This window comes from Mustela erminea, chromosome 1 (genome assembly GCF_009829155.1).
Source record: "Mustela erminea isolate mMusErm1 chromosome 1, mMusErm1.Pri, whole genome shotgun sequence".
Classification (NCBI taxonomy): domain Eukaryota; kingdom Metazoa; phylum Chordata; class Mammalia; order Carnivora; family Mustelidae; genus Mustela; species Mustela erminea.
Window position 1 is genome coordinate 87344457 of NC_045614.1, and position 22246 is coordinate 87366702.

Here is a 22246-nt window from a genome sequence, read left to right on the forward strand (position 1 = left end):
GTCATGTTGAAGGGAGTGCGGTAGGATGAGGCTGGAGAGTTTCCCTGGGGCAGGAGACCAAAAGAAGGCTGCTCCCTTTGTGGGCTGGAGGTAGCTTGGTCCCCCTGTTGCTCCTCGCCACACACACACACACACACACACACACACACACATGCACGCATACACATTCACATGGGATTCCTCAGACTGCTTTCCATCATTTAACCCCTTGCAGGGCGGGTGACGGGAGGTGGTCTGTTCCCTGTCCTACCTTGCTTCTCCCCATTGAGCAACCTCAGCCTTAGCTGAACACTATGTGACCTCATGAACTAGATGTCTCTAAGATACAGGACCAGATCAAATTCAAGGGGAAAACAGCTTGGACAGCCTGTGGAGCCGGTATCGCCCCTCAGGGGATGTTGTCTTTCAGCACTTCACAAAGGACTGCCTCTTTCCCACTGGAAACCTTCATTTTTCTAGCACCATGACTCTCACTCCATGGCTTGGCTATTAGAGCTGACAGTTAGCAGAAGGCAGTTGACAGCTGGCAGCTGGAATAACAGCTACCCCTGATCTTCATCTTTGTTACTTTACCCGGAAACCAACTACCAATCAGCACCTCCAACACTGCTCTAAAAAATGCTCTTTGAGCAACTCTGTCTGCTGCTATGTACAGTTATGTGGGTTGTGCACTGCCCAAACTTAGAGAATGCTTCAAATATCATAGACACTGTAATTTGCATACTTAATTCTAAAATTTCTGGCAGTTATCATTCAAGTAACTTGTTCTAAAAAAAATGAATGTATTATGACACATGTTCTGAGAAATGAGAGTAAAGGGTAATGAGGAAGGGAATCCTCTTACCAGTTCACACAAAGTTGCCATATGGCTCTCTATAGACCTGTTCTGTGGGCAGGGGTAGGGAACCAGAACTAGGAACCAGGACTTGAACCCTCTGGTCAGGATGCTGAGGAAGTTATGACTCTTTGAAATAGCTGATTTATGGCTTACTACACTGTTACTCATCATCTCACTTTACCTTTTAAATGAAAGGTCTTAAAGACCATTTCTTGCCTTCTGCACAATGGGTCCTCACCTGGGGACAGAATGTTTCTTGCCATGAGCCTCAGAGCCAGTTGGGGCCCCTTTCCTCTCTTCAAGAGCAGCAGATGTTTGAAGTGTGCCCAATGGCTTCTACAACTTTGCTCCCCATGAGGTGAGCTACCATGGGAAGGCAGAGGAAACACTTGAGCAAAACTGCTGTAGAAGCAAAGAAGACCTTGAAAGGGTCACTCTCCCAGGCCATGGATTTCAGAGCTTCACTGGGGGTAGAGAGAGATGAGAACCCATGAGAGCTAGCTTTTCTTTCAGACCCTCACCTATGAAGGCCTGCAAGCCGAACACTAGGTCCCAAAGAGAACAGGCTACACAGGAAGTTGTGAAAGAGATGTGGGATGACAAAAAGATGGTTGAACTATAGAAGAGAGGGGACGTGAAAAGGAAGCCAAGCCAAAATGGGGTCTAAGACCAGAGGCCATGTGTGCGTGCATGCATGTTGGGGGGCAGAGAGGCAGGGAGAGAGGGAAGGAGAATAAGAGGGAAAGAGATGGGGAGGGGAGAAGTTGGATAAAGAGGGGAAGGAAAGAGCCCAGGAAATGAAAATTTCATGGACCCACCTCTTAACTGTGGAAGGTTTCTCAGGGAGCCCCATTTTATTTATAGCTGAGGACACTGAGGGATTGCCAAGTCTTCCTCTCTCAGCCTAGAGTGAGAAATCTCCAGATCTGTGAAAATGGCACCAATGTGAGAAGCAGACATGAGGGGCTCATTCTAATCAATGTTTTAACACATGTCTCACAACGAGGGTGGAGGGAGGGAATGAGTAAATGTCACTCCCTGATCAACTTCTCCAATTCTTAAAATAACTCAGATAACAAAAAGAGCAATAGACTCAGTTCGAACACCTGACTCAGTGGCAAAGTCTCCGCATGCCCTCGCAGATCACTTCACCCCCTGAAACCCCACTATCCCTCTCTGTGAAACAGAAACAGAAGTACCTGCCTCAGGCATCTCATGGGGGCATCAGTAAAGAATTGTATGAAAAAGGTCTATTCGGGTTATACATACATAAGGCTATATATTAAGTCTTGGATTCCTAAATGTCTGCTAAAAGAAGCATAGCCAACAGCCTAGCTCTTGAGTGACTGTGTGGCCCTGAGGGGTCTCCTTTACCGTAACTCCCTGGAACTCAGTTCTTTTCAGCAGTGAAATCGTGAGATAGGTCTAGATGACCTTACAGGTCCCTCTGAAAGCCATCTTTCAGTGCCACGGGGATGAGAATTAGATGAGGAATTGGCTGGACCAACTTCAGTTCCTATAGCAATGATACATGGTTATTGTGATTTTGAGGACGGAATCCAAGATGGCAGCGTTTGTCCGGTTTGTGTGTTTGCTTGTCCTCGTCCTGGTGCTGGATTTATATACGTCTCCTTTCCTTCTGAGCTAAGAGACAGGAGTGGGTGATAATCTGTATCACAATGCTGGTCAAAACTAATCCTTCCTGATTTCGCTTAAACTGTGATTGTTCTTTATTAAAAAGGAATTGTTGGACTATTAGCAATTGACATCATATTGTTTGAAACCTCCCTCATCGAGAGGAGTATGCTAATTCCTCTACCTCCTCATCCAGAAAGGGCTTTTCTCTGATGTTGTCAAATCCAACTTCAAAGGAGAGAGTGAATCTTTACCATGGGGAGGAGTGCAAGAATAGAAGTCATAAGGCTTGGTTCTGGCATCAGCCCTATCTGGCTGGCCATCATCAGAAACAGTCGTTTGTTGAACTCCTACTGTGTGATAGGCCTCTGCAAACCCCCAGGGGTATGCCTGGATGGGGGAGCCCAAGGTGGGCTAGTCACCAGGTTTTGCTTTCCTTACTGAGATATTCAGATTGAGGAAAATGGTTGATAGGACACATTTAGGAATTGTATGAGGAGAACAGGGAAGTGGGGAGTGAATGACAGCATGATGGGGGAAGAACAGAGAAATGGTCAAAGAAAACTTTTTAAATGTGGGGCTAAGGGGTGTGTAATGACTTCACATTCCTGAGGCCTTGGTTAGAACTTTGGAGACCCCTTATCCCAAAAACCAACGGTGGTTTTTGATGGAAGTTTAGCAATCACAGAATCTAACACATTCTGTTTAGGGGTAAGTACCTATGAGCAAAATACAAAGATTTTTCCCAGTTTATCTGATAATCTTGATTAAAATTCCTCGCTTTTCAACAAAGGGAGTGATCACCATGGTAAGATGTTACCCTATTCAGGAGTGTTTGCCACTTAAGAGAAGTTGCTTCTCCAGGCCCGTTTTGGTCTTTAGAAAACAAGACAGATGGGCTGGAGGACATCTAACTTCCAATATACCTCCTATGCTTTCAAAAAGGTTCGACTTCAAACATCTGAAAAACAACAACAACAACAACAACAACAACAAAGAAACATTGCTTTGGCATGGGGGAGCCTTGGGGACTTGTTCAATGGTGGCTAGATGTTCTGTGAGTGGCGGAGACTATAGACTATTTCTCCCAGCCCCACCTCCACCCTCCAGAACCTGGGGGCAAAGTTACCTGTCACCAGCTATTCTGCTGAGAAGGGGCTCCAGCCAGCCCGGGTGGCACTCACAGTGGGAATCCATGAAGACCAGCACATCCCCGGTGGCCCTGGTGGCCCCCAGCATCCGGGCCCCGATGGCCCCCAGCCTCCTGTTGCTTCTGAGCAACTTCACCCCCTCCAGCCTGGCCACATACTCGCTGAGAGAAGACTTGAGTTGTCCTGGAATCAACAGAGTTGTGGTCAGTGGGGTCACAGATGCCGCAGCCAATGAGATCACGATGACTTGTCTCTAGGATCATTGTCAGCCAGTCTCTCTCTCTCAGGAGCTGTGGTGAGTACCAGGGTCTCAAGACTCAGATACATGACACTGTGGTTGTTGCTAAGATATAAGTTGCTTCCTTAGTTTGCGGTGGATCAGTACTCTCTCCAGTAAAAGCCAGGAGAGACGGTGTCATAAAACCAGGAGAGGGGAGAAATGGCTAACCTTCTCTAAATTCATGCAACAGGGAGGTTATGCAGATACTGTTGGTGCCTGACTCAGATGGCCTGGGGTCCCTTTTTAGGTTTGGTTTGCACATAGTCAGCAACTATAGGTCTGCTGCTAACTAGTCTGCACCCTTCTCTGGAGACACGCCTTTGGGTATCAAACTGCCTCTCCAGCGAGTGCCAGTGAGTCCTACAGAATGCCACCCCTGGTCCCAGAAGCCAAGGGTCAATGACCAACCAGCGCAGGGCTACCAAAGCCCACTCCCTTGCCTTGAGGTAAGACAGACTCTGAGATGCAGTTGGCACTGCAGAGCTCTCCACGGGTTCAGGCTATGGCTGGACTTCATCTGAAACCTCATCTTGGCTCAGCTCCTTCCTCTGCGTCTCCTGCTTCCCCTACCCTCCTACAGGCCTCCCCTGAGATTACATCCCCTAAAATTCACAAACCCATGAATCCCATCTCAGGCTCCACTTCTAAGAAATCTGACCTAAGACAGTGGTTAAGGAGGTCAAAGACAGAGGTCCATTAAATACGGCCACCAGTAGATCATCAGGGGTGCTGGCCAAAGTGGCTTCATTATAGGGGTAGGGGTGGATGGACAATGCAGTGGGTCGACGAGGAAGTGGGACATGAGAAACCAAGACCAAGAGTCTAGACATTCTTTTAGGAACCATGATTCTGGAGGAGATAAAGGAAGAGAGAGGCTTATTAGGTTTTGTGTTTAAGATAAGAAAAACTGTGTGTGTGCACCCACATACATGCATACATACATCAAGATGAGAAAGCCAGTGGAGAAAGTAGAAATAATGCATTCATGGAGAAGTAGTGTCCTTCATGAAGTCTTGGAAATGGGGCACCCCTAGTCCACTGAACTAAGATCTCAAGGGCAAGGATTATACCTTCTGCATTTCCAGGGTTCTGATCCCTAGCTTAGAGCTGGCCCATGGTAAGCATTCAGTATATGTGTGTTGAACAGAACTGTACCAAAGAGCAAGAGTTTCCCTGGTTCTCCAGCCCAGAGGCAGTCTTGATGGGAATGCACATAGACTTGCTACTTTGTTAGCTGTGTCTCCAGGGAGCTGGGGAAAGCTCAGGCAGCCTTTCCTGAAGACACCACCAGACTCCCTGGAGAGTTGTCTTCTGAGTAGCATGCAGCTAGCTCCTCAGGGAGACTTTTCTATAAAGGAAACTGTCCTGAGCAGTGGACATAAGGATTCCCAGTCAATGGTTGTTGGATTTCTTGGTGGCAAAATATTATGCCAATTTATTACTTTATAATTATTTTTCTGGTACGTTTGTTAGTCCCAAGTCCATTCCCTAGAGAAGGAGCTCTGTTAGCAAAACTATTAAAATTTCTGAACTTGACTATATTAGAGCCACCCCTTGGTGACCCCAGTGTACTGAGAACTGCTAGTCGTCTTGTCCAACATTCATTCTCCCCTTCTACCGTACTAGCAGAAACTTGATTTTGTTCAGAGCAGCTAAAAGCACTAACCTACCAAGACTCTCTTGCTGTTGCTAATAGCCTTATAATCTAACTCTGGTGGAAATACATACACTAGGTGAGAAGATTCTGGAAAAACTATTGTTTTCCTGATTTTTTTCTAAAGGACAAACTTGCTTGACCTCTGTCTATCTGCATTTCTTCCTTTCCTGTTTGGAATGTGATGAGATACTCAGAAGTAGAGCAACCTCATTGGATTATGAGACCAAAAGCCACACTCCCAAGTAGGGCTAACTGGAAGGAAGAAGATGCAGAGGGTGGGGCGCCTGGGTGGCTCAGTCAGTTAAGCCTCTGCTTGGGTCGTGATCTCAGGGTCCTGGGGTTGAACCCCGTTTCAGGATCCCTATTCAGTAGGGAGTCTGCTTCTTCCTCTCCCTCTACCCCTCCTCCCTGCTCTTGTTTTCATTGTCTGTCTCACTCAAATAAATAAATGAAATCTTTTTTTAAAAAAAAAAAAGGTGAGATGATTTAAAATAATTAAATTAAAATAAAATAATAAAAATAAAAAATAAAATAAAACAAGAAGAAGATGCCAAGGACATTGGAGGACCCAACTGCGCTGGGGCCCAGCTCCTCTGCTTCTACGCACACAAGGAGAAGGGAAGGCTACCAAAGGACACTGACATAACACAGTTCATCAGCTGATGAGGGAGGAAGCACAGATGTGCTCTTGGGAGGACTCTGGCACAGCCAAGAGTTCAGACACTATGGGTACTTCCACCAGCCAGCTGAGCCCAGCCCAGGAATCGCTCAGTGGTCCTGCCTAATATGCAGCCGAATGTACCCTAGTAACCTCTTCCAGAACCTCTGGCTCGTCCAATTCACTGCCATGCCTGAGCTGGGCAAATTCCCCACATGAGGACCTACAGAAGACCTAACAGAGGCCTGTGGCTACTCAAGCTTGTCTTCTATCATTCCCCTCAGAAAGGTGTTTTTTGGACCTCAGCAAGTGTTCATTTTACCTGGGAGCAGTCTTTTCTCCCCACAGAGCCAAGGGGGACCTCCACAGGACATTTGGTTGAGCCAGAAACAAAGCCTGAGAAGAGCAGTAGTTCTGAAAGTGTCATTTACGGACCGGCATCATGCATGTCACCAGAGACCTTGTTAGAAATGCAAATTCGGGGACACCTGGGTGGCTCAGTGGGTTAAGCCTCTGCCTTGGGCTCAGGTCATGATTTCAGGGTTCTGGGATCGAGCCCCGCATTGGGCTCTCTGCTCGACAGGGAGTCTGCTTCCCCCTCTCTCTCTGCCTGCTTCTCTGACTACTTATGATCTCTCCCTCTCTGTCAAATAAATAAAATCTTAAAAAAGAAAAAGAAATGCAAATTGGCGCGTCCAGTACCAGATCCAGAAACTCTGAGGAGATCCTAGCAATCAGTGTTTTAACAAGCCTGCCAGGTGATTCTGAGGTACATTCAAGCTTGAGAAGCACTGACCTAGAACCTTCTTCTGGCTCCATCTTCTCTGAATGACTCAGCCATTCAATGGACTGGTCCCTAGGAGTGAGTTTCCCATCAGTGGAAACATTTGAGCAGATTCTATAAGTCTGGGCTCTGGGCCTGACTCTGCTGCCCTTGGCATGACTCAGTCCTGGTAAATTCTCTTCTCCAGGCCTCAGTTTCCTTAGCTGGAAAATGAATGGATCGGGCTAAACGAGAATGATTTGGGGACTCATACATGTCAAGTGCTTCACCCAGTGTCTAGGAGGCAGTGAGACCTTAGGAATGGCCACCCGGCTGTGATTCCTGAGTGTCTGGGCAAGAAGCATATTGGACTGTGGGGAGACTGGGACTGGGAGGGATCCCGCTGGAATCAGGCTGGAGTGCCCCTCCTGAGATCCTCGCCGGAATCTCCTTGTCTTGCTTGTCCACTTTGTCTTCTCTGTCTTCTCCCCACAACTGCCTTACTGGGTGCCCCTGGGGCTTTTCACTAATGAGTTACCTGCACCTGATCATCACCTGGAGACACGCTACTGGGAACCTTGACTCTACAGGCTCTAAACCCTAATCTTTGCGTGGAATTCCCTCCCGCCCCTCCCAAGGTCTCAGCCCACCCAAGGAGCCAGGAGGAGCCAATAGCCACCTTGCTGACTGAGGTCGTCCACCAAGATGATCTCCTTCAGAAAGGCCCTGGGCACCGTGTCAAGGATGCTCTGCACGGTCCTCAGGAGGGTGGACCAGGCCTCGTCGTGGAAACAGAGGATGACGCTGGCAGTGGGCAGGCTGTCTCCGTAGTGCTGCTGCAGACACCTGTAGGGAAGAGGAGCAGTGAGCCATGGGAAGAGAAGACCAAAAAGAGCACTGGACCTCCTCTAACACATTCCCGTGGCCCTGGCTGGGGCTGCTTTAATCAGATAGCTCCCCTGCCCCCAAACTCAGTAGCTCTCTTGCTTGAAATTTCCATGGAAAGAGAACCCATCACGCCCTCACAGTAACGCTGTCTGCTGTCCCCAATCCTCAAATCCCAGGAGCAATGTTTAATCCACGCCTTCTCATAGCGGTTGAGAGGTACTGGCACTCTTCCCTGCAAACGACTGTTCTAACCTATAAAATGGGAATGAATGACATCACCAACCTCATAGAGCCTAAAGAGGATGAAGTACATAGTGAGTGTCCTGTGAGCACGCCTTGTCCTTCGTTTAAGGGCAGAAACACAGTTTTCTTTACTTTTATATCTGTATAATCTAGCACAGCACCTGCACATCATAAATGTTAAGCATTATTAGTTTTCTTGAAGAAGGGCAAGGAGGGAACATTTGTGAGTGCCAACGATATGCCAGATACCGTGCTAGGTCCCCTACACATATTACTGCTTGTTTACACTGAAATAAGTCTTTGGTTTGGGTCTTACCTTCATTTTGTGGATAAGGAAACAGGGTCAGAAAGTGGTCAAGACTTATCAAAACTCCCAGTACTGGTAAGTAGCAGAGTTTTGAGCTCCTGGGCCCTTTCCCCTCTGGGGGTTTGCAGCTGGAGAGGTAGGAGTGGGAGGTACCGCCTTTGCAAGGAGCCTGCCCAGTTCCCTCTTTCCTTTGCAGATGAGTAAGAAACTCTGTATTTGCATTGCATCTGGGGAGAGTTCTGAGTGAGACCACAGTGGAAGGCTTTATAATAACAACGGGATGCTGGGAGCAGTGTGCGGCTCACAATTGTTCACAAAAGGCACTATTTTTTTTCTAGGTAGCTTCTGAATGTCCCTCCCGATTTGCATTTGAGGAGGGGTTGGCTCAAGGATCTCAAAGTCCAATACCTAAAGGCAATTGTGATGGTAGAACTGTCTGCAGACAGACCGCCAGACTAAGGCTGGCCCAGCTGGAGGGAAAGGCACTGTCCATACAATCCTAACCAAGGCTGAGCCTCTCAATGTGCAGGACACCTGTGTGACTCCAGGTAAAAATCCTACATCAGGGGGTAGAAGGGGAATACAAGCTAAGTGCTTTAAGGTAACAGTAAAATAGAAATCCTAGATTAAAAAAAAAACAAAAAACAAAAACAAAACAAAACATATGAACATCTCACAAATCAGCTGTCAATTATTTTATCAGTTAATATATTAATGCACTATTTCTTTCCATAAAGGATTTGAAGTCATTTCCAACACTATGCACGATAAAATAATGGTAATATAAAAGTTAAGATGGGGGCACCGAGTGGCTCAGTTAGTTAAGCCTCTGCCTTCTGCTCAGGTCATGATCCCAAGCTCTGGGATCCAGTCCCACATGGGGCTCCTTGCTCAGCAGAGAGCCTTCCTCTCCCTTCTGTCTGCCTGCCTACCGTTTCCCCTGCTTGTGCTCTCTCTCTCACTATCTCTCTGTCTGTGTCAAATAAATAAAATATTAAAAAAAAAAAGTAAGGATGAAAAGTCAGGAGGATGGGAATATAAGTAAGAATAGAAAGTCAAGAGGTACCTGGGTGGCTCAGTCAATTAAGCGGCTGACTCTTGATTTCGGCTTAGGTCATGATCTCAGGGTGGTGAGTTCGAGCCCTGCATGTGGCTCTGAGCTCAACGAGGAGTCTGCTTGAGATTCTATCCCTCTCCCACTGCCCCTCCCCATGACAATGCCCTGTCTCTCTCTCTCTCAAATGAATAAATAAATCTTGAAAAAGAAAGAACAGAAATTCAACATCTAGAGAAAGAGCATAAACATATAGACCATAAGGGCCTTGGAGTTTCCAGAATGAATTTTAAGTTTGAGCTTCCCAGTAGCCAAAGGAAAACAGGAGGTTTGTTCTGCATGAGAATTGTCACCATCAGAGAAACTATATCCTAGAATCTTTAGGGAAAGTGACGCTCTTTCTAGGATTTTTTTTTTTTTTTACAATTTAGAACTTTTATTTTGAAATAGTTTAAGACTTGCAAGAAGTTGTGAAAATAGTCCAGAGAGTTCCTATGTTATCTTCAGGCAGCTTTGCCCAGGGATGATAGATTGCATAACCATCCCCCACGAGCAGAATCGGGACTCTAACTCAGTTCAAGTACTGTCAGCTCAAGTACAGGCTTTATTCGAACTTTGCCAGTTTTCACATCTCATACTAGTTTTTAAGAGAAATTCCTACAGACTTCAGAAGAAGTCCCTAAATGGATGACTGTCCTTAGAAGAGTCCCTAAGACGAATGAAATCATGAATTTTATGTGCACTTTTCCAGGCTGCTTTCAGGGCTGCTCACATAACATGTCCAAAGTGGAACCCCAACCCGCCCTGCAAGGTTTGGGGGAGATAACAGAGGTCCCAGGGCTCTGAAGCTCTGCGGAGGGATTCCACCCCTAGTGCCCCTCTCCGCTCTCACCCTCCTCTCTCCTCAAGCCCTGGTGGCACTTTGCTCCCCCACCTCACCCGACTTCGAGAATTTCCACACTGCACTTAGGATTGCTCTAGACCTGCTCACAAACAGGTTCAAAATTTCCTTCGTGTCCTAATTCCTTTGAGGTTGGGAGAGTAGGAAAATCCAAGTGTCTAGGATTGGGGCCTCCAGTGGCTGTGAGAAGAAATCATGTCTCAGTATATTCAATGGGTACAAATGAAACCAAAAACATTACTAGGGCAGTGGCTCGGGGGCTGGCTGTTTTCCAACTCAGGAGAGATGCATGGGGACCGGGAGGCCTGCAAATGGCATTCTCGTGGCTGCAGTTTTATAAGGACTGAAGTCTGTCACCTGAGGGCAGAACACAGCCATGCCTTCCGAAAGGACAGGTCTTTTCTCACTCCGAGTCCATAGAATTCGAGCACAGAAAAAGCACAAGTGTGTGTGTGTGTGTGTGTGTGCACACGCACGGGCGCACTTGTATGTGCTTGCGATCATGCATGTGTGTCCTTAAGAAAAGGTTAAAGAGCTTAGACTTCAGAATCAAATTGAGATTTCAATCTTCACCCTGTTTCCTAACTCTTTGGGTAATATACTCAATATTTACAAGCCTTAGTTTCGTCATCTGAAGACTGAATAATATTTACCCCTGGGACTGTTGTGAGAATGGAAGAGACAGCGGCCCTTTTATAGCTATATTTGAAAAAATGTACTTTACATGTGTATTGTATTTATGCTTATCTTTGTAAAATATAACGATCTCTAAACAACCACTCTACAGGATAGTGTGAAGGGCTGCCTGAACTCCTTTCCGAAGTTGTCTCCTCATGAGCAATAAGGATCATGATATCTATGGTGTTTCCTTTTTCAGTCTGGCCGCCAGGAAGCTCACAGTAAGGTCATTGAGAGGGTTCTATGGATTGCCTACCTTCGTCCTAATTTTCTCTTTGATCCTGACATTCCCTCTTTCCATCCAGTCATTTAACAGATATTTCCTGACAACCTGAAGTCTGTGAGGGCTGAAAGATGAATTAAACAGATAAGATCCTTAAAGCAGAATCTGTGGTGCCCTACCTATAGCCCCTTCAGCTATATCCTTAAAGTACACCACACCGTCTTTCCAACTGCCTGAGGGCTTTCTCTGCCTGCTAGAGATGCTCTCCCCATGCTGATCTGAAGAGCTGCCCTCCCCTGAGAGCTGCCCTCAGCCTGTGACTAAAAGGAGCTGACGTATTATTTCCCTGACCCTAAGGAGGTCAAACATGGATAGGCTGTTCCACAGCCCCTCCCAAATTCCCCAGCAGGCTGAGCCCTAGTTGCCCACTGAGGCACACACTTGAGAACACACCTTTCATCGGTCTATTTTCTGCTCCACATTCCCAGTCCCTTATCAGGGCTCCCTGGCATCGAGCGCAAAATGAATCCTAGTCTCAGGCTCTGCTTTGGAGGAACCCAAACTAAGACAGTCTCTGAGGTCATGGAGTTTATATCCTGTGAAGCTGATAACCAAATAATTACTTAACAGCCACACCAAGTCCTCCAAGGAGACCCTCAGGGAGCCAACAAGCTGGGCAGTGGTATGGAAGCCAGGACCAGAATGGTGGCCAGGATACCATTGAAGGAAGGGGTCTGGGTAGGGAACAGGGTTCCTGGCAGATGTCACAGCCTCTGCTAAGGCCTGAGGGTGAAAAGGAGCTTGGGCATACCAAGAGCTGAAGGGGAGGTATTCCAAATTGATTTCCCCTTATCTTGATTAACATTATATTAATAGCAACTTTCTATTTTATGATGTATTTTTAAATTGTCCGAGGGAATAAAGTAGGTAGGTAAGAAAACAAGTAAGCAAAAGGGCCCCAGGCAAGTCACCCCCCCTCTGCATGTTTCTGATTCTTTCTGTCAAGTGGCGGTGCACGTTCTTCCTGCTGTACCCCTGCCATGGCTTCGTGGGGTTGGGGGATCGGTGAGGTGGTATCTGGAAACTGGTTTTGAGCATTGCAAAGTGGTCCCCAAATGGGACAGGTGGCTGCGAAGAGGGTCCCTGAGGAAATGCTTGTTCTCCTTCTTTCCTAATGCAGTTACTTTCCTTGTCCTTCAACCACAGAGCTGGTGGATATTTCGCTCTCTCCGTGAGTACACGTCCACAGCCTCACCCTGCCCTCATTTGTCCATCTTTCTGAGCGGCAGCAGCGGGGAAGGAAAGACCCAGGGCTTCGGCATCAAATCAACTTGGCTTTGACTCCTGGCTCCATTTACATCCCCTAATTAGCCAACAGAGGGAGGCTGAAGCGTTCCTATAGCCCAAGGGTGCGGCTGGGATCAGAGGACTCCTCCAGGCCCAAGAGGGTTGCTAAATAAATGTTAGCTTCATATCTTCACTCTCTGAGATCAGAGGAGCCCAAGGTCTGTGTTTACACACAGATGCACGCCCTCGCCGCGTGCAGCTCCAGGATCCCCTGTGAACTCAGAAAATGCATTTGGACGATGATTCTGAGAAGGATGAGTCACAGCTTTGCGCCAGATGGCCTGGCTAGGCCACCAACACCACCCCCACCCTTAATGTGCCTGGCCAGCGTAGAAAGGATTCTGCTGGGTTTTTTGTTTGGGGGTTACTGACCTCCAGCTTCCACCAAATCGGCAGAGGTCCCCCACTCAGATGAGTTTCCGTATCACTGCCTGGAGCCCTCCGATGCAACAATCTGGGGCCTTATCTGCATTCCTCAGGGCTCCCCTTGGGTTTAAGGCTGGCTCTTGCTCACCTTCTCACCTTTCATAGTCGCTGAATAAATATTTGCTCAGCAAATGAAGGTGTGGGCACTGCTCTTGCTTGCAAGGAGTATGTAGACTGGTGATCTATAGAAACAGGCGGGTAAGGCCACTGAGTCAGTGTCCCACGTTCTGCGAAAATCCCAGTGCTCAGTCCGTTTTGTCTGTAATTGGGGGGGTTTATCTTGGGAATACCAATTTCCAGGCCAGGCCTGGAGACAGAAGGGCTGGGACACAGCCTGGGAGTGATCCTTTGAGGGATGGATGATTTCCTACAAATGAGAGAGGTATATGGGAGAGACTGGACCCTAGAGCTGAGCCTGAGGCCGCGTACCCATCATTCCCCAGAGTTGGAGAGAAGTCACACAAGAAGCACACAGTCCCCTTCTCTTCCTGCGGCCCGCAGAAGCCTCACAGCCTCCTCCTGAGGGGTTCCAGGCAGCCTTGACACTACTCTGATTCTGCTCTCCAGACCTGGACTAAAGATGGGCACTGACCCTGACCAGGGCCCATAAGGCATTCTGGGGCAATTGTCCCCCTAATAGGCATAGCCTTCCTCAAGTCATGGCCAAGAGAACTTTCCAGGCCCTCTCTCTCAAGGAGTTTGATATTCAGACATACAAAGAGGGTCAGCAGTTGGTAGCAGGTCATAGAACAGGCAGTAAGCCAAAGACAGGCAGCAGAAGCCGAGAGGTTGCTCAGAGCCTCTCAGATGTCAACGCCCCCCTCTTGTCCCCTTCCCTGTCCCCATCTTCATCCCTAAACGCAGATTTGGATTCCCCAAGTCTGCCCTTCAGGTGGTTCTGATGTTGCTGGCCTCTGGACCGGAGCCTGAGCACAGGACAGTGGTTGTTAGCAGTGAGACATTAGAAGGCGAGTAGCCAGGAAGCCAACCAGCACACTCTGGGGACACCAGCTGCTGGAGGACATCAGGAAGGCCCAGCTCCGGAGGGGCTCTGGCTTGTGAGCCTCTTGCCTGTCCTCCTCCTGCACACCCGGCCCTCCTCCCTGGGCAGTCCCAGCTCCTCACGCCCTGTGCAGACTGCTGTGAGCCCACCTCCAGCACCAACACCAGGGTCTCTGCTCCCGCGCACCCCAAAGGGCAGTTGCACGCTAGTATCAGTTAGGAGAGTCCCCGCAAGTGGTATTTCACTGGCTGGTCTGGGGTGGGGCCTGGGCGCGATGAGCTGTGAAACTCTCCAGTTGATTCTAATGCACAGGCAAGGCTGTGAACCACGGGCCTCATCAGAGTTTCTGAAACTCTGACATGAATATCAATCCGCTAGGGATCTCGTTAACAATAGAGATTTTCATCTGGTAGGAGTGGGGCCTGAAATTCTGCATTTTCAATGCTGCAGGCCTGAGGACCACACTTGCAGGGGAAATAGCAGTTTTTCTAAGCATTAAAAAAGGTAAGAGAGGAATTAACTACCTCTGATCTAATCCCCCAGCCTAACCCAAAGCACGAAGCTAGACTTGGCTTCAAGGACTCCCGTGAACACATTTGATCTCAGAAAGTTATCTTCAGCCTGTCTATAGGATAAGCCCACTAAAGGGTGACAGATCCAGAATGGAAGTTGAGGGGCAGGGTGGGGAGGCACTGCTCCTAACCGTGGCTGCCCTGGGCTTGAGGGCAGAAAGCTTGGTACATGTGTATGCCCTCTGGACTCCACTGGCCAGGGCCCAGACAGCATTCCTACTGTCCACACTGGGTTGTCTTCCCTCCCTTCCAGGTTGGGGTGGCAGGTAAGCTGAGCTCCAGCTCAAGGTGACTGCCCCAGCCTGCTCCTTCTGCTCTTGCCTCGCAGCCCCCACCCTGGGGTCGTGCCCACCCCACTCACTCAGACTTACTGATGCCTGCCAACTGTCTTCTCTCTCTTTGGCCATCTGGGCGTCAGAGCCAACATCCTGAGGTGGCTCTCCCTGCCTGTTGGGAATGGTTGACAGGAAGGTAGACTGCAACACCACCCTCTTCTCGACAACAAAGCTGCTGCCAAAGCAGCCTCTGGGCAGGAGGGAAGGAACAAAGGACAGGATACCCCTGCCAGGATCTCCCCACTGGCTGTGGACCTGGGGCCTTGCAGCCCTGGTCCTCGGCTCTGGTTGTGCATCAGAGTCACCTGGGAAGGGCCAGGCCTCTCTCCAGACCAATTCAGAATTCCTGAGAGCAGAACCCAGTATGAGTAGTTTTTAACACTTACCAGGTAATTCCACTATGCCACCACGTCGGTGAAGAATTAGTAGCCCATGGGGTAGAAAATAACTCTTTGGTCAGAGCTAGGACAGTGACATGCTGTCCACAGCTGCCTGCTCTTAGTCTTCTCCATCTCTCAATTCATTCCCAGGCCCTACACTCAACAATAGGATAAGGAGGGCGCCTGGGTGGCTCAGTTGTTGGGCGTCTGCCTTTGCCTCAGGTCATTATCTCAGGGTCCTGGGATTGAGGCCCACATGGGGCTCCCTGTTCAGTGGGGAGCCTGCTTCTCCCTCTCCCACTCCCCCTGCTTGTGCTCCCTCTCTCGCTGTCTTTCTCTCTGTCAAATAAATAAATAAAATCTTTAAAAAAATATATGATAAGGACACCTTTTGTTTGGACTTGAATACCAAGGGGGGAATCAACACACATTTTATCTCATTTAACCCATAACCCACAGGACGGTGTTATTTTAGCTACATTTTAGAGGAAACTGTGGCAAGGAGAAGTTGGGTGACCACACAGGTCCCACAGGAAGAGCTGGCGCCGGAATTCAGCCCCAGGTCTGCTGTTCTTTGGGCATATGTGTTAGTCACTGTTGTGGGGATAAAAACCAGGGAGACATGGGCCAAAATAGGAATGCAAGTTCCAAATTTATGCAAGTAGTTAGCGTACAGCAAGGTAGGGCTAAGCTGATATTTATATTTAAGTACAGAACTCTGGGTCATGAAAGGGAGTATGTTCTCTGCCTCTCCTTTCTATTTTCCAATCCCAGTACCACCTCTTCCATGGAAGCTTCCAGAACTCTACTCCCTCTCCATTCACTGTCCAAATCAGCTTTTAAAAACATCAGCTGAATGAACATCAGCTTTTAAAAATCCAGATCACTGCACTCCAACTCAGAACTGTGGAGTGTCTCCAGCAAAGGGGTCTACATTTTTAACAAGCCATATGGGGAATCTGATAAGTACATACTTTGGTGACCCAACAGCCTCTTGCTGCTCAAACATGTGGTCTGTGGACCAGCAGCCCCAGTCCCAGCTAGGAGCTTGATGGAAGTGTCACATCTGGGGCCAAGCCCCTGGCCTACTACGCTAGACTGTGCATTTTAACCAGAGTCCTGGGGGGTGAGGTTACATACACTTTAAAGTTTGAGAAGCACGGCTCTGTCTAACCTGTTGGGTATAGAGTGTCCGCAGATCAGCAGCCTGAGCATCACGCAGGAAACGTGTAGAAACCAAATGCTTGGGCCCCACCCTTGACCTACTGAGTCGGGCGCTGCAGGAGTGGGGGCCAGGAATCTGCACTTCAGCAAGACCTCTAGGTGATCCCAAGTGACTCAGCTTTGAGGGCCACTGCCTCGGTCAGGAGATCCCAAAGCACTTTCTCAGTCGGGAGCCTCTTTGATCCTGGCCATCAGTTGCCCTACACCAGATGCCAGGATGATCAAAGGAGAGCTGGGCCTGGCGGAGCCTTGAAAGCTGTCCTGCCACACAGACTGAATGGGCAAGGCCTCTTCCGACCCTCTCTTTGATAGCAGCTTTGAAGGACTGAGTCTGCTCTGGTCTTCGGTCTGGGCCTCTTCACTTCATCCATGTATTCATTCACTTCTAGTCCCCCCACTGCCCCCAAACCCCTGCCCTCCCCAGAGCACGGCCAGTCCCTGGAGCTTCATCTGTTCTTATAAAGAACGCACTGGTCAGTGTGCCCAGAGCTCACATTCCCCCAGTGATGTCACGCTATGGATCTCTTTTCTGCGTCTCATTTGCTTCGTTCCGCGTGATGTTTGAAGCGCTCCCCCCATCAGTATTGTGCACCGAGTCTGTGCCTTCTCTCTCCCCCGGAGTGCCTCTGGGATGCACCCAGCTCCCCCAGCACCCTCTGATCATGTGCTCAGGTGGCTTCCCAGTCCTCAATGCCACCAACGACGCTGTGACAGACACCCCCCTTCCTGCTGCCCTGTGGACCCGTGTGAGTTCTCCCTCATTCACAGGTGGAGAAACTGGAAATGCTTCCAGCCCAAGTGACTTGCTCAGAGGGTATAACATGGTGGTTAAGAACATGGCTTTGGTGCCAGACACACCAGGTCAGATAACCTGGCCTCAGTCCCTTCGTTTTCTGTGCCTCAGTTTTCATATCCATAAAATGGAAATGATAAAGTATCTAGCTTAGGTTCTTTATGAAGATTAAATGAATGAAAACCACTTAGCAGCACCCCCAGCACATAGGAAGTGTGTTCACAGATAAATGTTCACTGTAATTTGGCCTTTCTTTCCAGAGCCTGCCTTTTGACCTTTTATACTGACTTTCCCCCCCTTGTTTCATTCTTGTGTTATTATTGACTTCCTTGAATACTGCTTTTCAACGTGACCTTCCGCAGTGATTCTAGAGGTCCTCAGATAAAGCCTGTGGCTTTGGGGGGGAATGAGCAAAGGCCAGGACTGGTTTCGAGATTTTGGTGCATGAATCGAGGCCAGCAGGACAGGCTTGCAGGAAGCCCTGGGACGGGTGGTGCTTGGTACACTACAGCCGAAGGTAGAGGCACGGGATCTCCAGAGTTCTCCTTGGCCTGGTGGAAAAGCAGTGTAGGACTCACACGGGGTAGGACCTTTATCCACGGCTGGTTTTTTATGAGCTGGATTTGGGCCTGGTTTTGTAGTGGGGAGAGGCGGAGGGTCCCGTCCGCCTGGTTGCCTCACTTTGCAGAGAATCCCTTGTGGGTCCTGAGAGAGGCAGGAGGGGGAGACAGCAGCACCTGAGGGGCAGAGGGGAGAGGAGAGAGAGGCTGGGGGCCAAGGCCCCGGCCACACAGGCTGCGTGGAGAAGCTGGGCCAGCAGAGGGCGCCACACACCTCCACACGGAGCTGCCGGTGGGCCTGGGAGAACCAAGGCAAGCTGGGCGAGGGGGTTTGCCTTGGACTGTGGGGTTTCCCAGTCTGGAAAGTCCCAGACAAACTGAGACCAGTGGGTTTCGCTGGCTTGAAGGGGCGCCCACTGAAGAGGCTCCCACACACACGCGTCAGTGAACATTGCACACGTGACACAAACCGTACCCGCACTCATACCACACACGCAAACAACACGCACATGCTCTTCACATCCCAAGCATAGCACACGCAACACACTTGCACACACACGTATACCTCGCCTATCACACTTACAACATGTATGCAACACATTCAATGCACACGTGTACCTGCAAACTTGCAAAATAAGCAGTACCTCATAACAGACACGTGTACACCCCATACCCACATACACGCCACCTACAGGTGCACAACACACACTCTGCAAAATTCACCCAGACTTGCATCACACACACACACACACACACAATACTCATGCACTTCACATCACATGACTAATACATAACGCACATATACATGTACAGGTTGATACCACACGTGTGCAACATATGCAACCCACACACCCACATAAGCACATCTGCACACGTAACGCAGTCACCACACAGTGTCTATTCACGCGTGTGCTACAAACACACACACAAAACAAAACCCCAATCACAACACATACCTGCATAATGCATGTCATACTATGTGCAAAACACACATATATGCCCCTTCATATATCAACATGCACACACATAAGAACATGGACACGTGCAGGTGTGACTCCACACCGCACAACTCACACCTGTGCACAGCACAACACAACACATGCAGGATATGTATGTATGTCCAACACAACAGACATGCAATGTACTTACTACACAAAACACACACATGCACAAACACACATATACAAGGCACCTACAGCTATGCGTATGCACAACGCATTTCCATAAAGTACACACACACACACACACACACACACACACACACCTGTGGGTAACCAGCGACCCTCTTGTTTTAGGCAATGTTTCTTATTGGCAAGATGAAGACACTCCTTGCGCTACGCCAAAGCAAAAACGTATGCAAAGAATTTGAAAACTATATATACATTCATTCAGCCCTCATTTCTTTCTGTCTGCAAGGCAGGGACCCGAGCATTGAGCAAACGTCAGGGACCACTTAGCTTTGGTTGTAGTGAGTGTGATGAATTCAAACTTCTGAGAGCACAAAATCGCACCGGGGTGGGCCTGGCTGGGTCTGGAAGTTTCCTGAAAAGAGCTTTTTAAGTGAAGACCTGAAGCTGGAACAGCAGGGTTGGGACGGGTAAGATGAGTGAGGCAGTTACACGCGCAAAGTAAGGAGCCACTGTCTCACGCGTGGACCTGTATTTGCATGCCTCGAGGGTGATACTGGCCAGTCAGGCTACCAGGAAGCCACCACCTCCCCGCCCCCTTCCCGCTGCCCACCTCTGGGCTCAGAGGAGCACATCGCCTCGCTCTTGACTGCAACTCTACATGGACCTGCCCATCCAGCGAGGGTCAGAACTTGTATTTGCTTGGTGGGAAACTCGCTGGGCTCTAGAAGTGCAGTGGCTTCTAGGGAAGGAACTTCCCAGAGCTAACCAGCCACCTTGGCCCTGGCTGCTGGACCAGAGCCCTCCCCTGCAGCCTGCCATGGTGATGGTGGGGGAGGACAGGGGATGCACAAGGCAAGCTCAGCATCTCCCTGGGTCCAGCCTGCATGTTGTCACACTTCCCAGTTTGCCTCCAAGGGTGCAGCCAGGCTCCGCTGCCGCAGCACAGCATTCTAGCCCCTGAGGACTGGGACTGTGTCCCAAGTCTAGTAAACAAAGGAAGGTGGCGTGAGGTGGCAGTCCAGGGAGACTGGAGCTTCTTGGATTCCAGTCTCTGCTTTGGTAACTGTTGGCTGTGTGACTGTGGGCGAGTTATTTTACTTCTCTGTGGCTTGTTTTCATATCTATAAAATCAGCCTGAAAGTAATCCTCTCACACATCTGACAGAGTTGTAAGGACTAATATATGAACAGCTCTTAGATTAAAATCCGGCACCTGGCAGGAGTCACAGAAATGTTAGTTTCAATTGTTATTTTGACCCAAAAGGAAAGCAAACAATAGCAACAACCATAATATCCAAATGCATGGAGGCAGAGTGTTAGAAGTGGAAAGTGGGCTGAAGAACATATGCCCCACGCTCACTCTGTGTTGAATGGATAAAGCTGTTTGACCTGATCATCCCGAGTCAGAAGGACTAGCACCGGAGTGGGGAAGAGCAGTAAGAGCTCCTCCTTTTCACACCTGGAGGGCTGGTTAAATCACCAGACCTATCCAGAGTTTCTCACTCCCTGCATCTGGGATGTGGTCTGAGACCGCCCATTACTAACAAGTCCCCAGGTGATGCTTCTGCCACCCAGTCCAGGGACCACATCTTGGGAATTACTGCCCTAAGGACAGTGGAGGCAGAATGGAGAACATTGGTGTCTCTGAGTCTGCAGATAAGGCCTCGGGAGCTTGGGGAAGGGAAAGCCAGGGCCTTACTTACAGTGGATGCCGTACCTCAGGCAGCGCCCTCTGCAGGGGGATGCGGGCACTGAACGCTTCCTCCAGGCTGCGTGGGGTCAGCTCATCTTCAGATGCTGCCCCATCTTCCTCCTCTGCAGCCCAGTCCCTCTCTGGAGCCTCTTCATCCTGCCTTCTGCTTGGCTGTTTGATGAGCCGGTAGCTGCCACCTCTCCTGCTCTGGGTCTTGTTCCTTCTGGCCCTGGGTGAGGCCACGGCCACCAGGAGCTGATCCTCTCGCAGAGAGATAAAGGGGGGCAGGCCCTCCAGGGGGCTGTACTCTTGGCCCTCATCCTCGGCCTCCAGCACCCATTCCTGGGATTCCCCGAAGTCCAGGCGATACCCAGCATCTGGGCTGCGCTGGGCGGCCTGGGCTGTGACGGCAGGGTGTGGGGTATGCGGGGGAGGGAGCAGCACGGCCACCATCAGCAGCACGCACCCCAGCATCAGCAAGAGCAGCAGGAATGGCAGTCTGCTCGGTCCATGCCGGCATCGCTTCCTTAGGAGCATGTTGCTGGAACTTGCCAAGTGCAACAGGTCATATTCAAGTTCGCGTCCTCCTCCAGCTCCAGGTTCCTTCAGGCTTGCAGGAGAACCTGGCCTCCTAGTTCCACCTGGAAGTTTCTCGCTGGTCTCTTAATCTGCTCCTTTTTTTCCATCTGGCATTTGCCAACAGCACGTGCAGGACTGACTTGTACTCACAACCAGGAGGCCACGGGACCTAGGTCCCACGCTGGTTCCTCCCTCTCTGAATGGAGTTCTGAAATTGCCTTCTGAAAGCCCATTCACGGGGTCTTCAAATGGAATAGTTTTGCCCCTTTTACCCTCTTTATCTCCTTGGGGGAAAAAAATTATTCCATTCTGCTCAGGTGTTTGGTCTCACGTGTTTCTTCTCCGCCCCCCCCCACCCCCTGCGCTCGCATGAATGGTCAGGTTGCTATGCGATGTCTTGAGGGGAGCTGGTGGGTCCTCAGTCCAGCAGAGCTGACAGTCGTCCTCCTTTGGACACTTCAAGTCAGGTCAGATCAACAGATGTGAAGCCACAGGCAGCGCCTGATTTCCTTTCACACATAGCTCGGAGCTCAGCTGAGAGCCCTCTGCCAGACACATCGGGAGCCAAGCGTGCGCCTCGCTCCTGGTCCTAATGCCCTCACTGTTCCCAGACTTTGCACAATCCCACAGAACACAACTCTGGGGCAAAATAAACACTGTCACCGCCAGGACCAAACCCAAACAGGAATGTGCCAGGAGTTGCAATTTGAATCTCGCAGATAGGAAAACTTCTTTCCCCATCCACAGGGGCAGTCAAGAGTGTTCCCTCCTGATTTCAGGAAGGCTGTAACCTGGGGCATAGATGCAAACAGCTAGCTGTCTGTTTGCACCCTCAGCCTCCCACAAGTGGTCTGGGAAGTTAGGCTGGACTCTCCCTCCTTCTGAGAATGAGGGAAGCTGGGGGGAGATGCTCTTACAGTTAAGCCCCT

At 49.5% G+C, this 22246-nt stretch overlaps 1 protein-coding gene across 2 annotated transcripts in view; it reads right to left on the bottom strand.

The window, feature by feature from the left end:
• GALNT15 (polypeptide N-acetylgalactosaminyltransferase 15) overlaps positions 1-21988 on the bottom strand; it is a 42512-nt gene extending 20524 nt beyond the window's left edge. For both annotated transcript variants that reach the window (XM_032332440.1, XM_032332429.1), the window contains exons 1-3: positions 20749-21988; positions 7662-7828; positions 3603-3807 (exon numbers count right to left, since the gene is read on the bottom strand). In XM_032332440.1, coding sequence (XP_032188331.1) covers positions 3603-3807; positions 7662-7828; positions 20749-21275 — 899 coding nt within the window. In that variant the 5' untranslated portion in view covers positions 21276-21988. The remainder of the gene's footprint in view (positions 1-3602; positions 3808-7661; positions 7829-20748) is intronic.
• Positions 21989-22246: the final 258 nt, after the last annotated feature.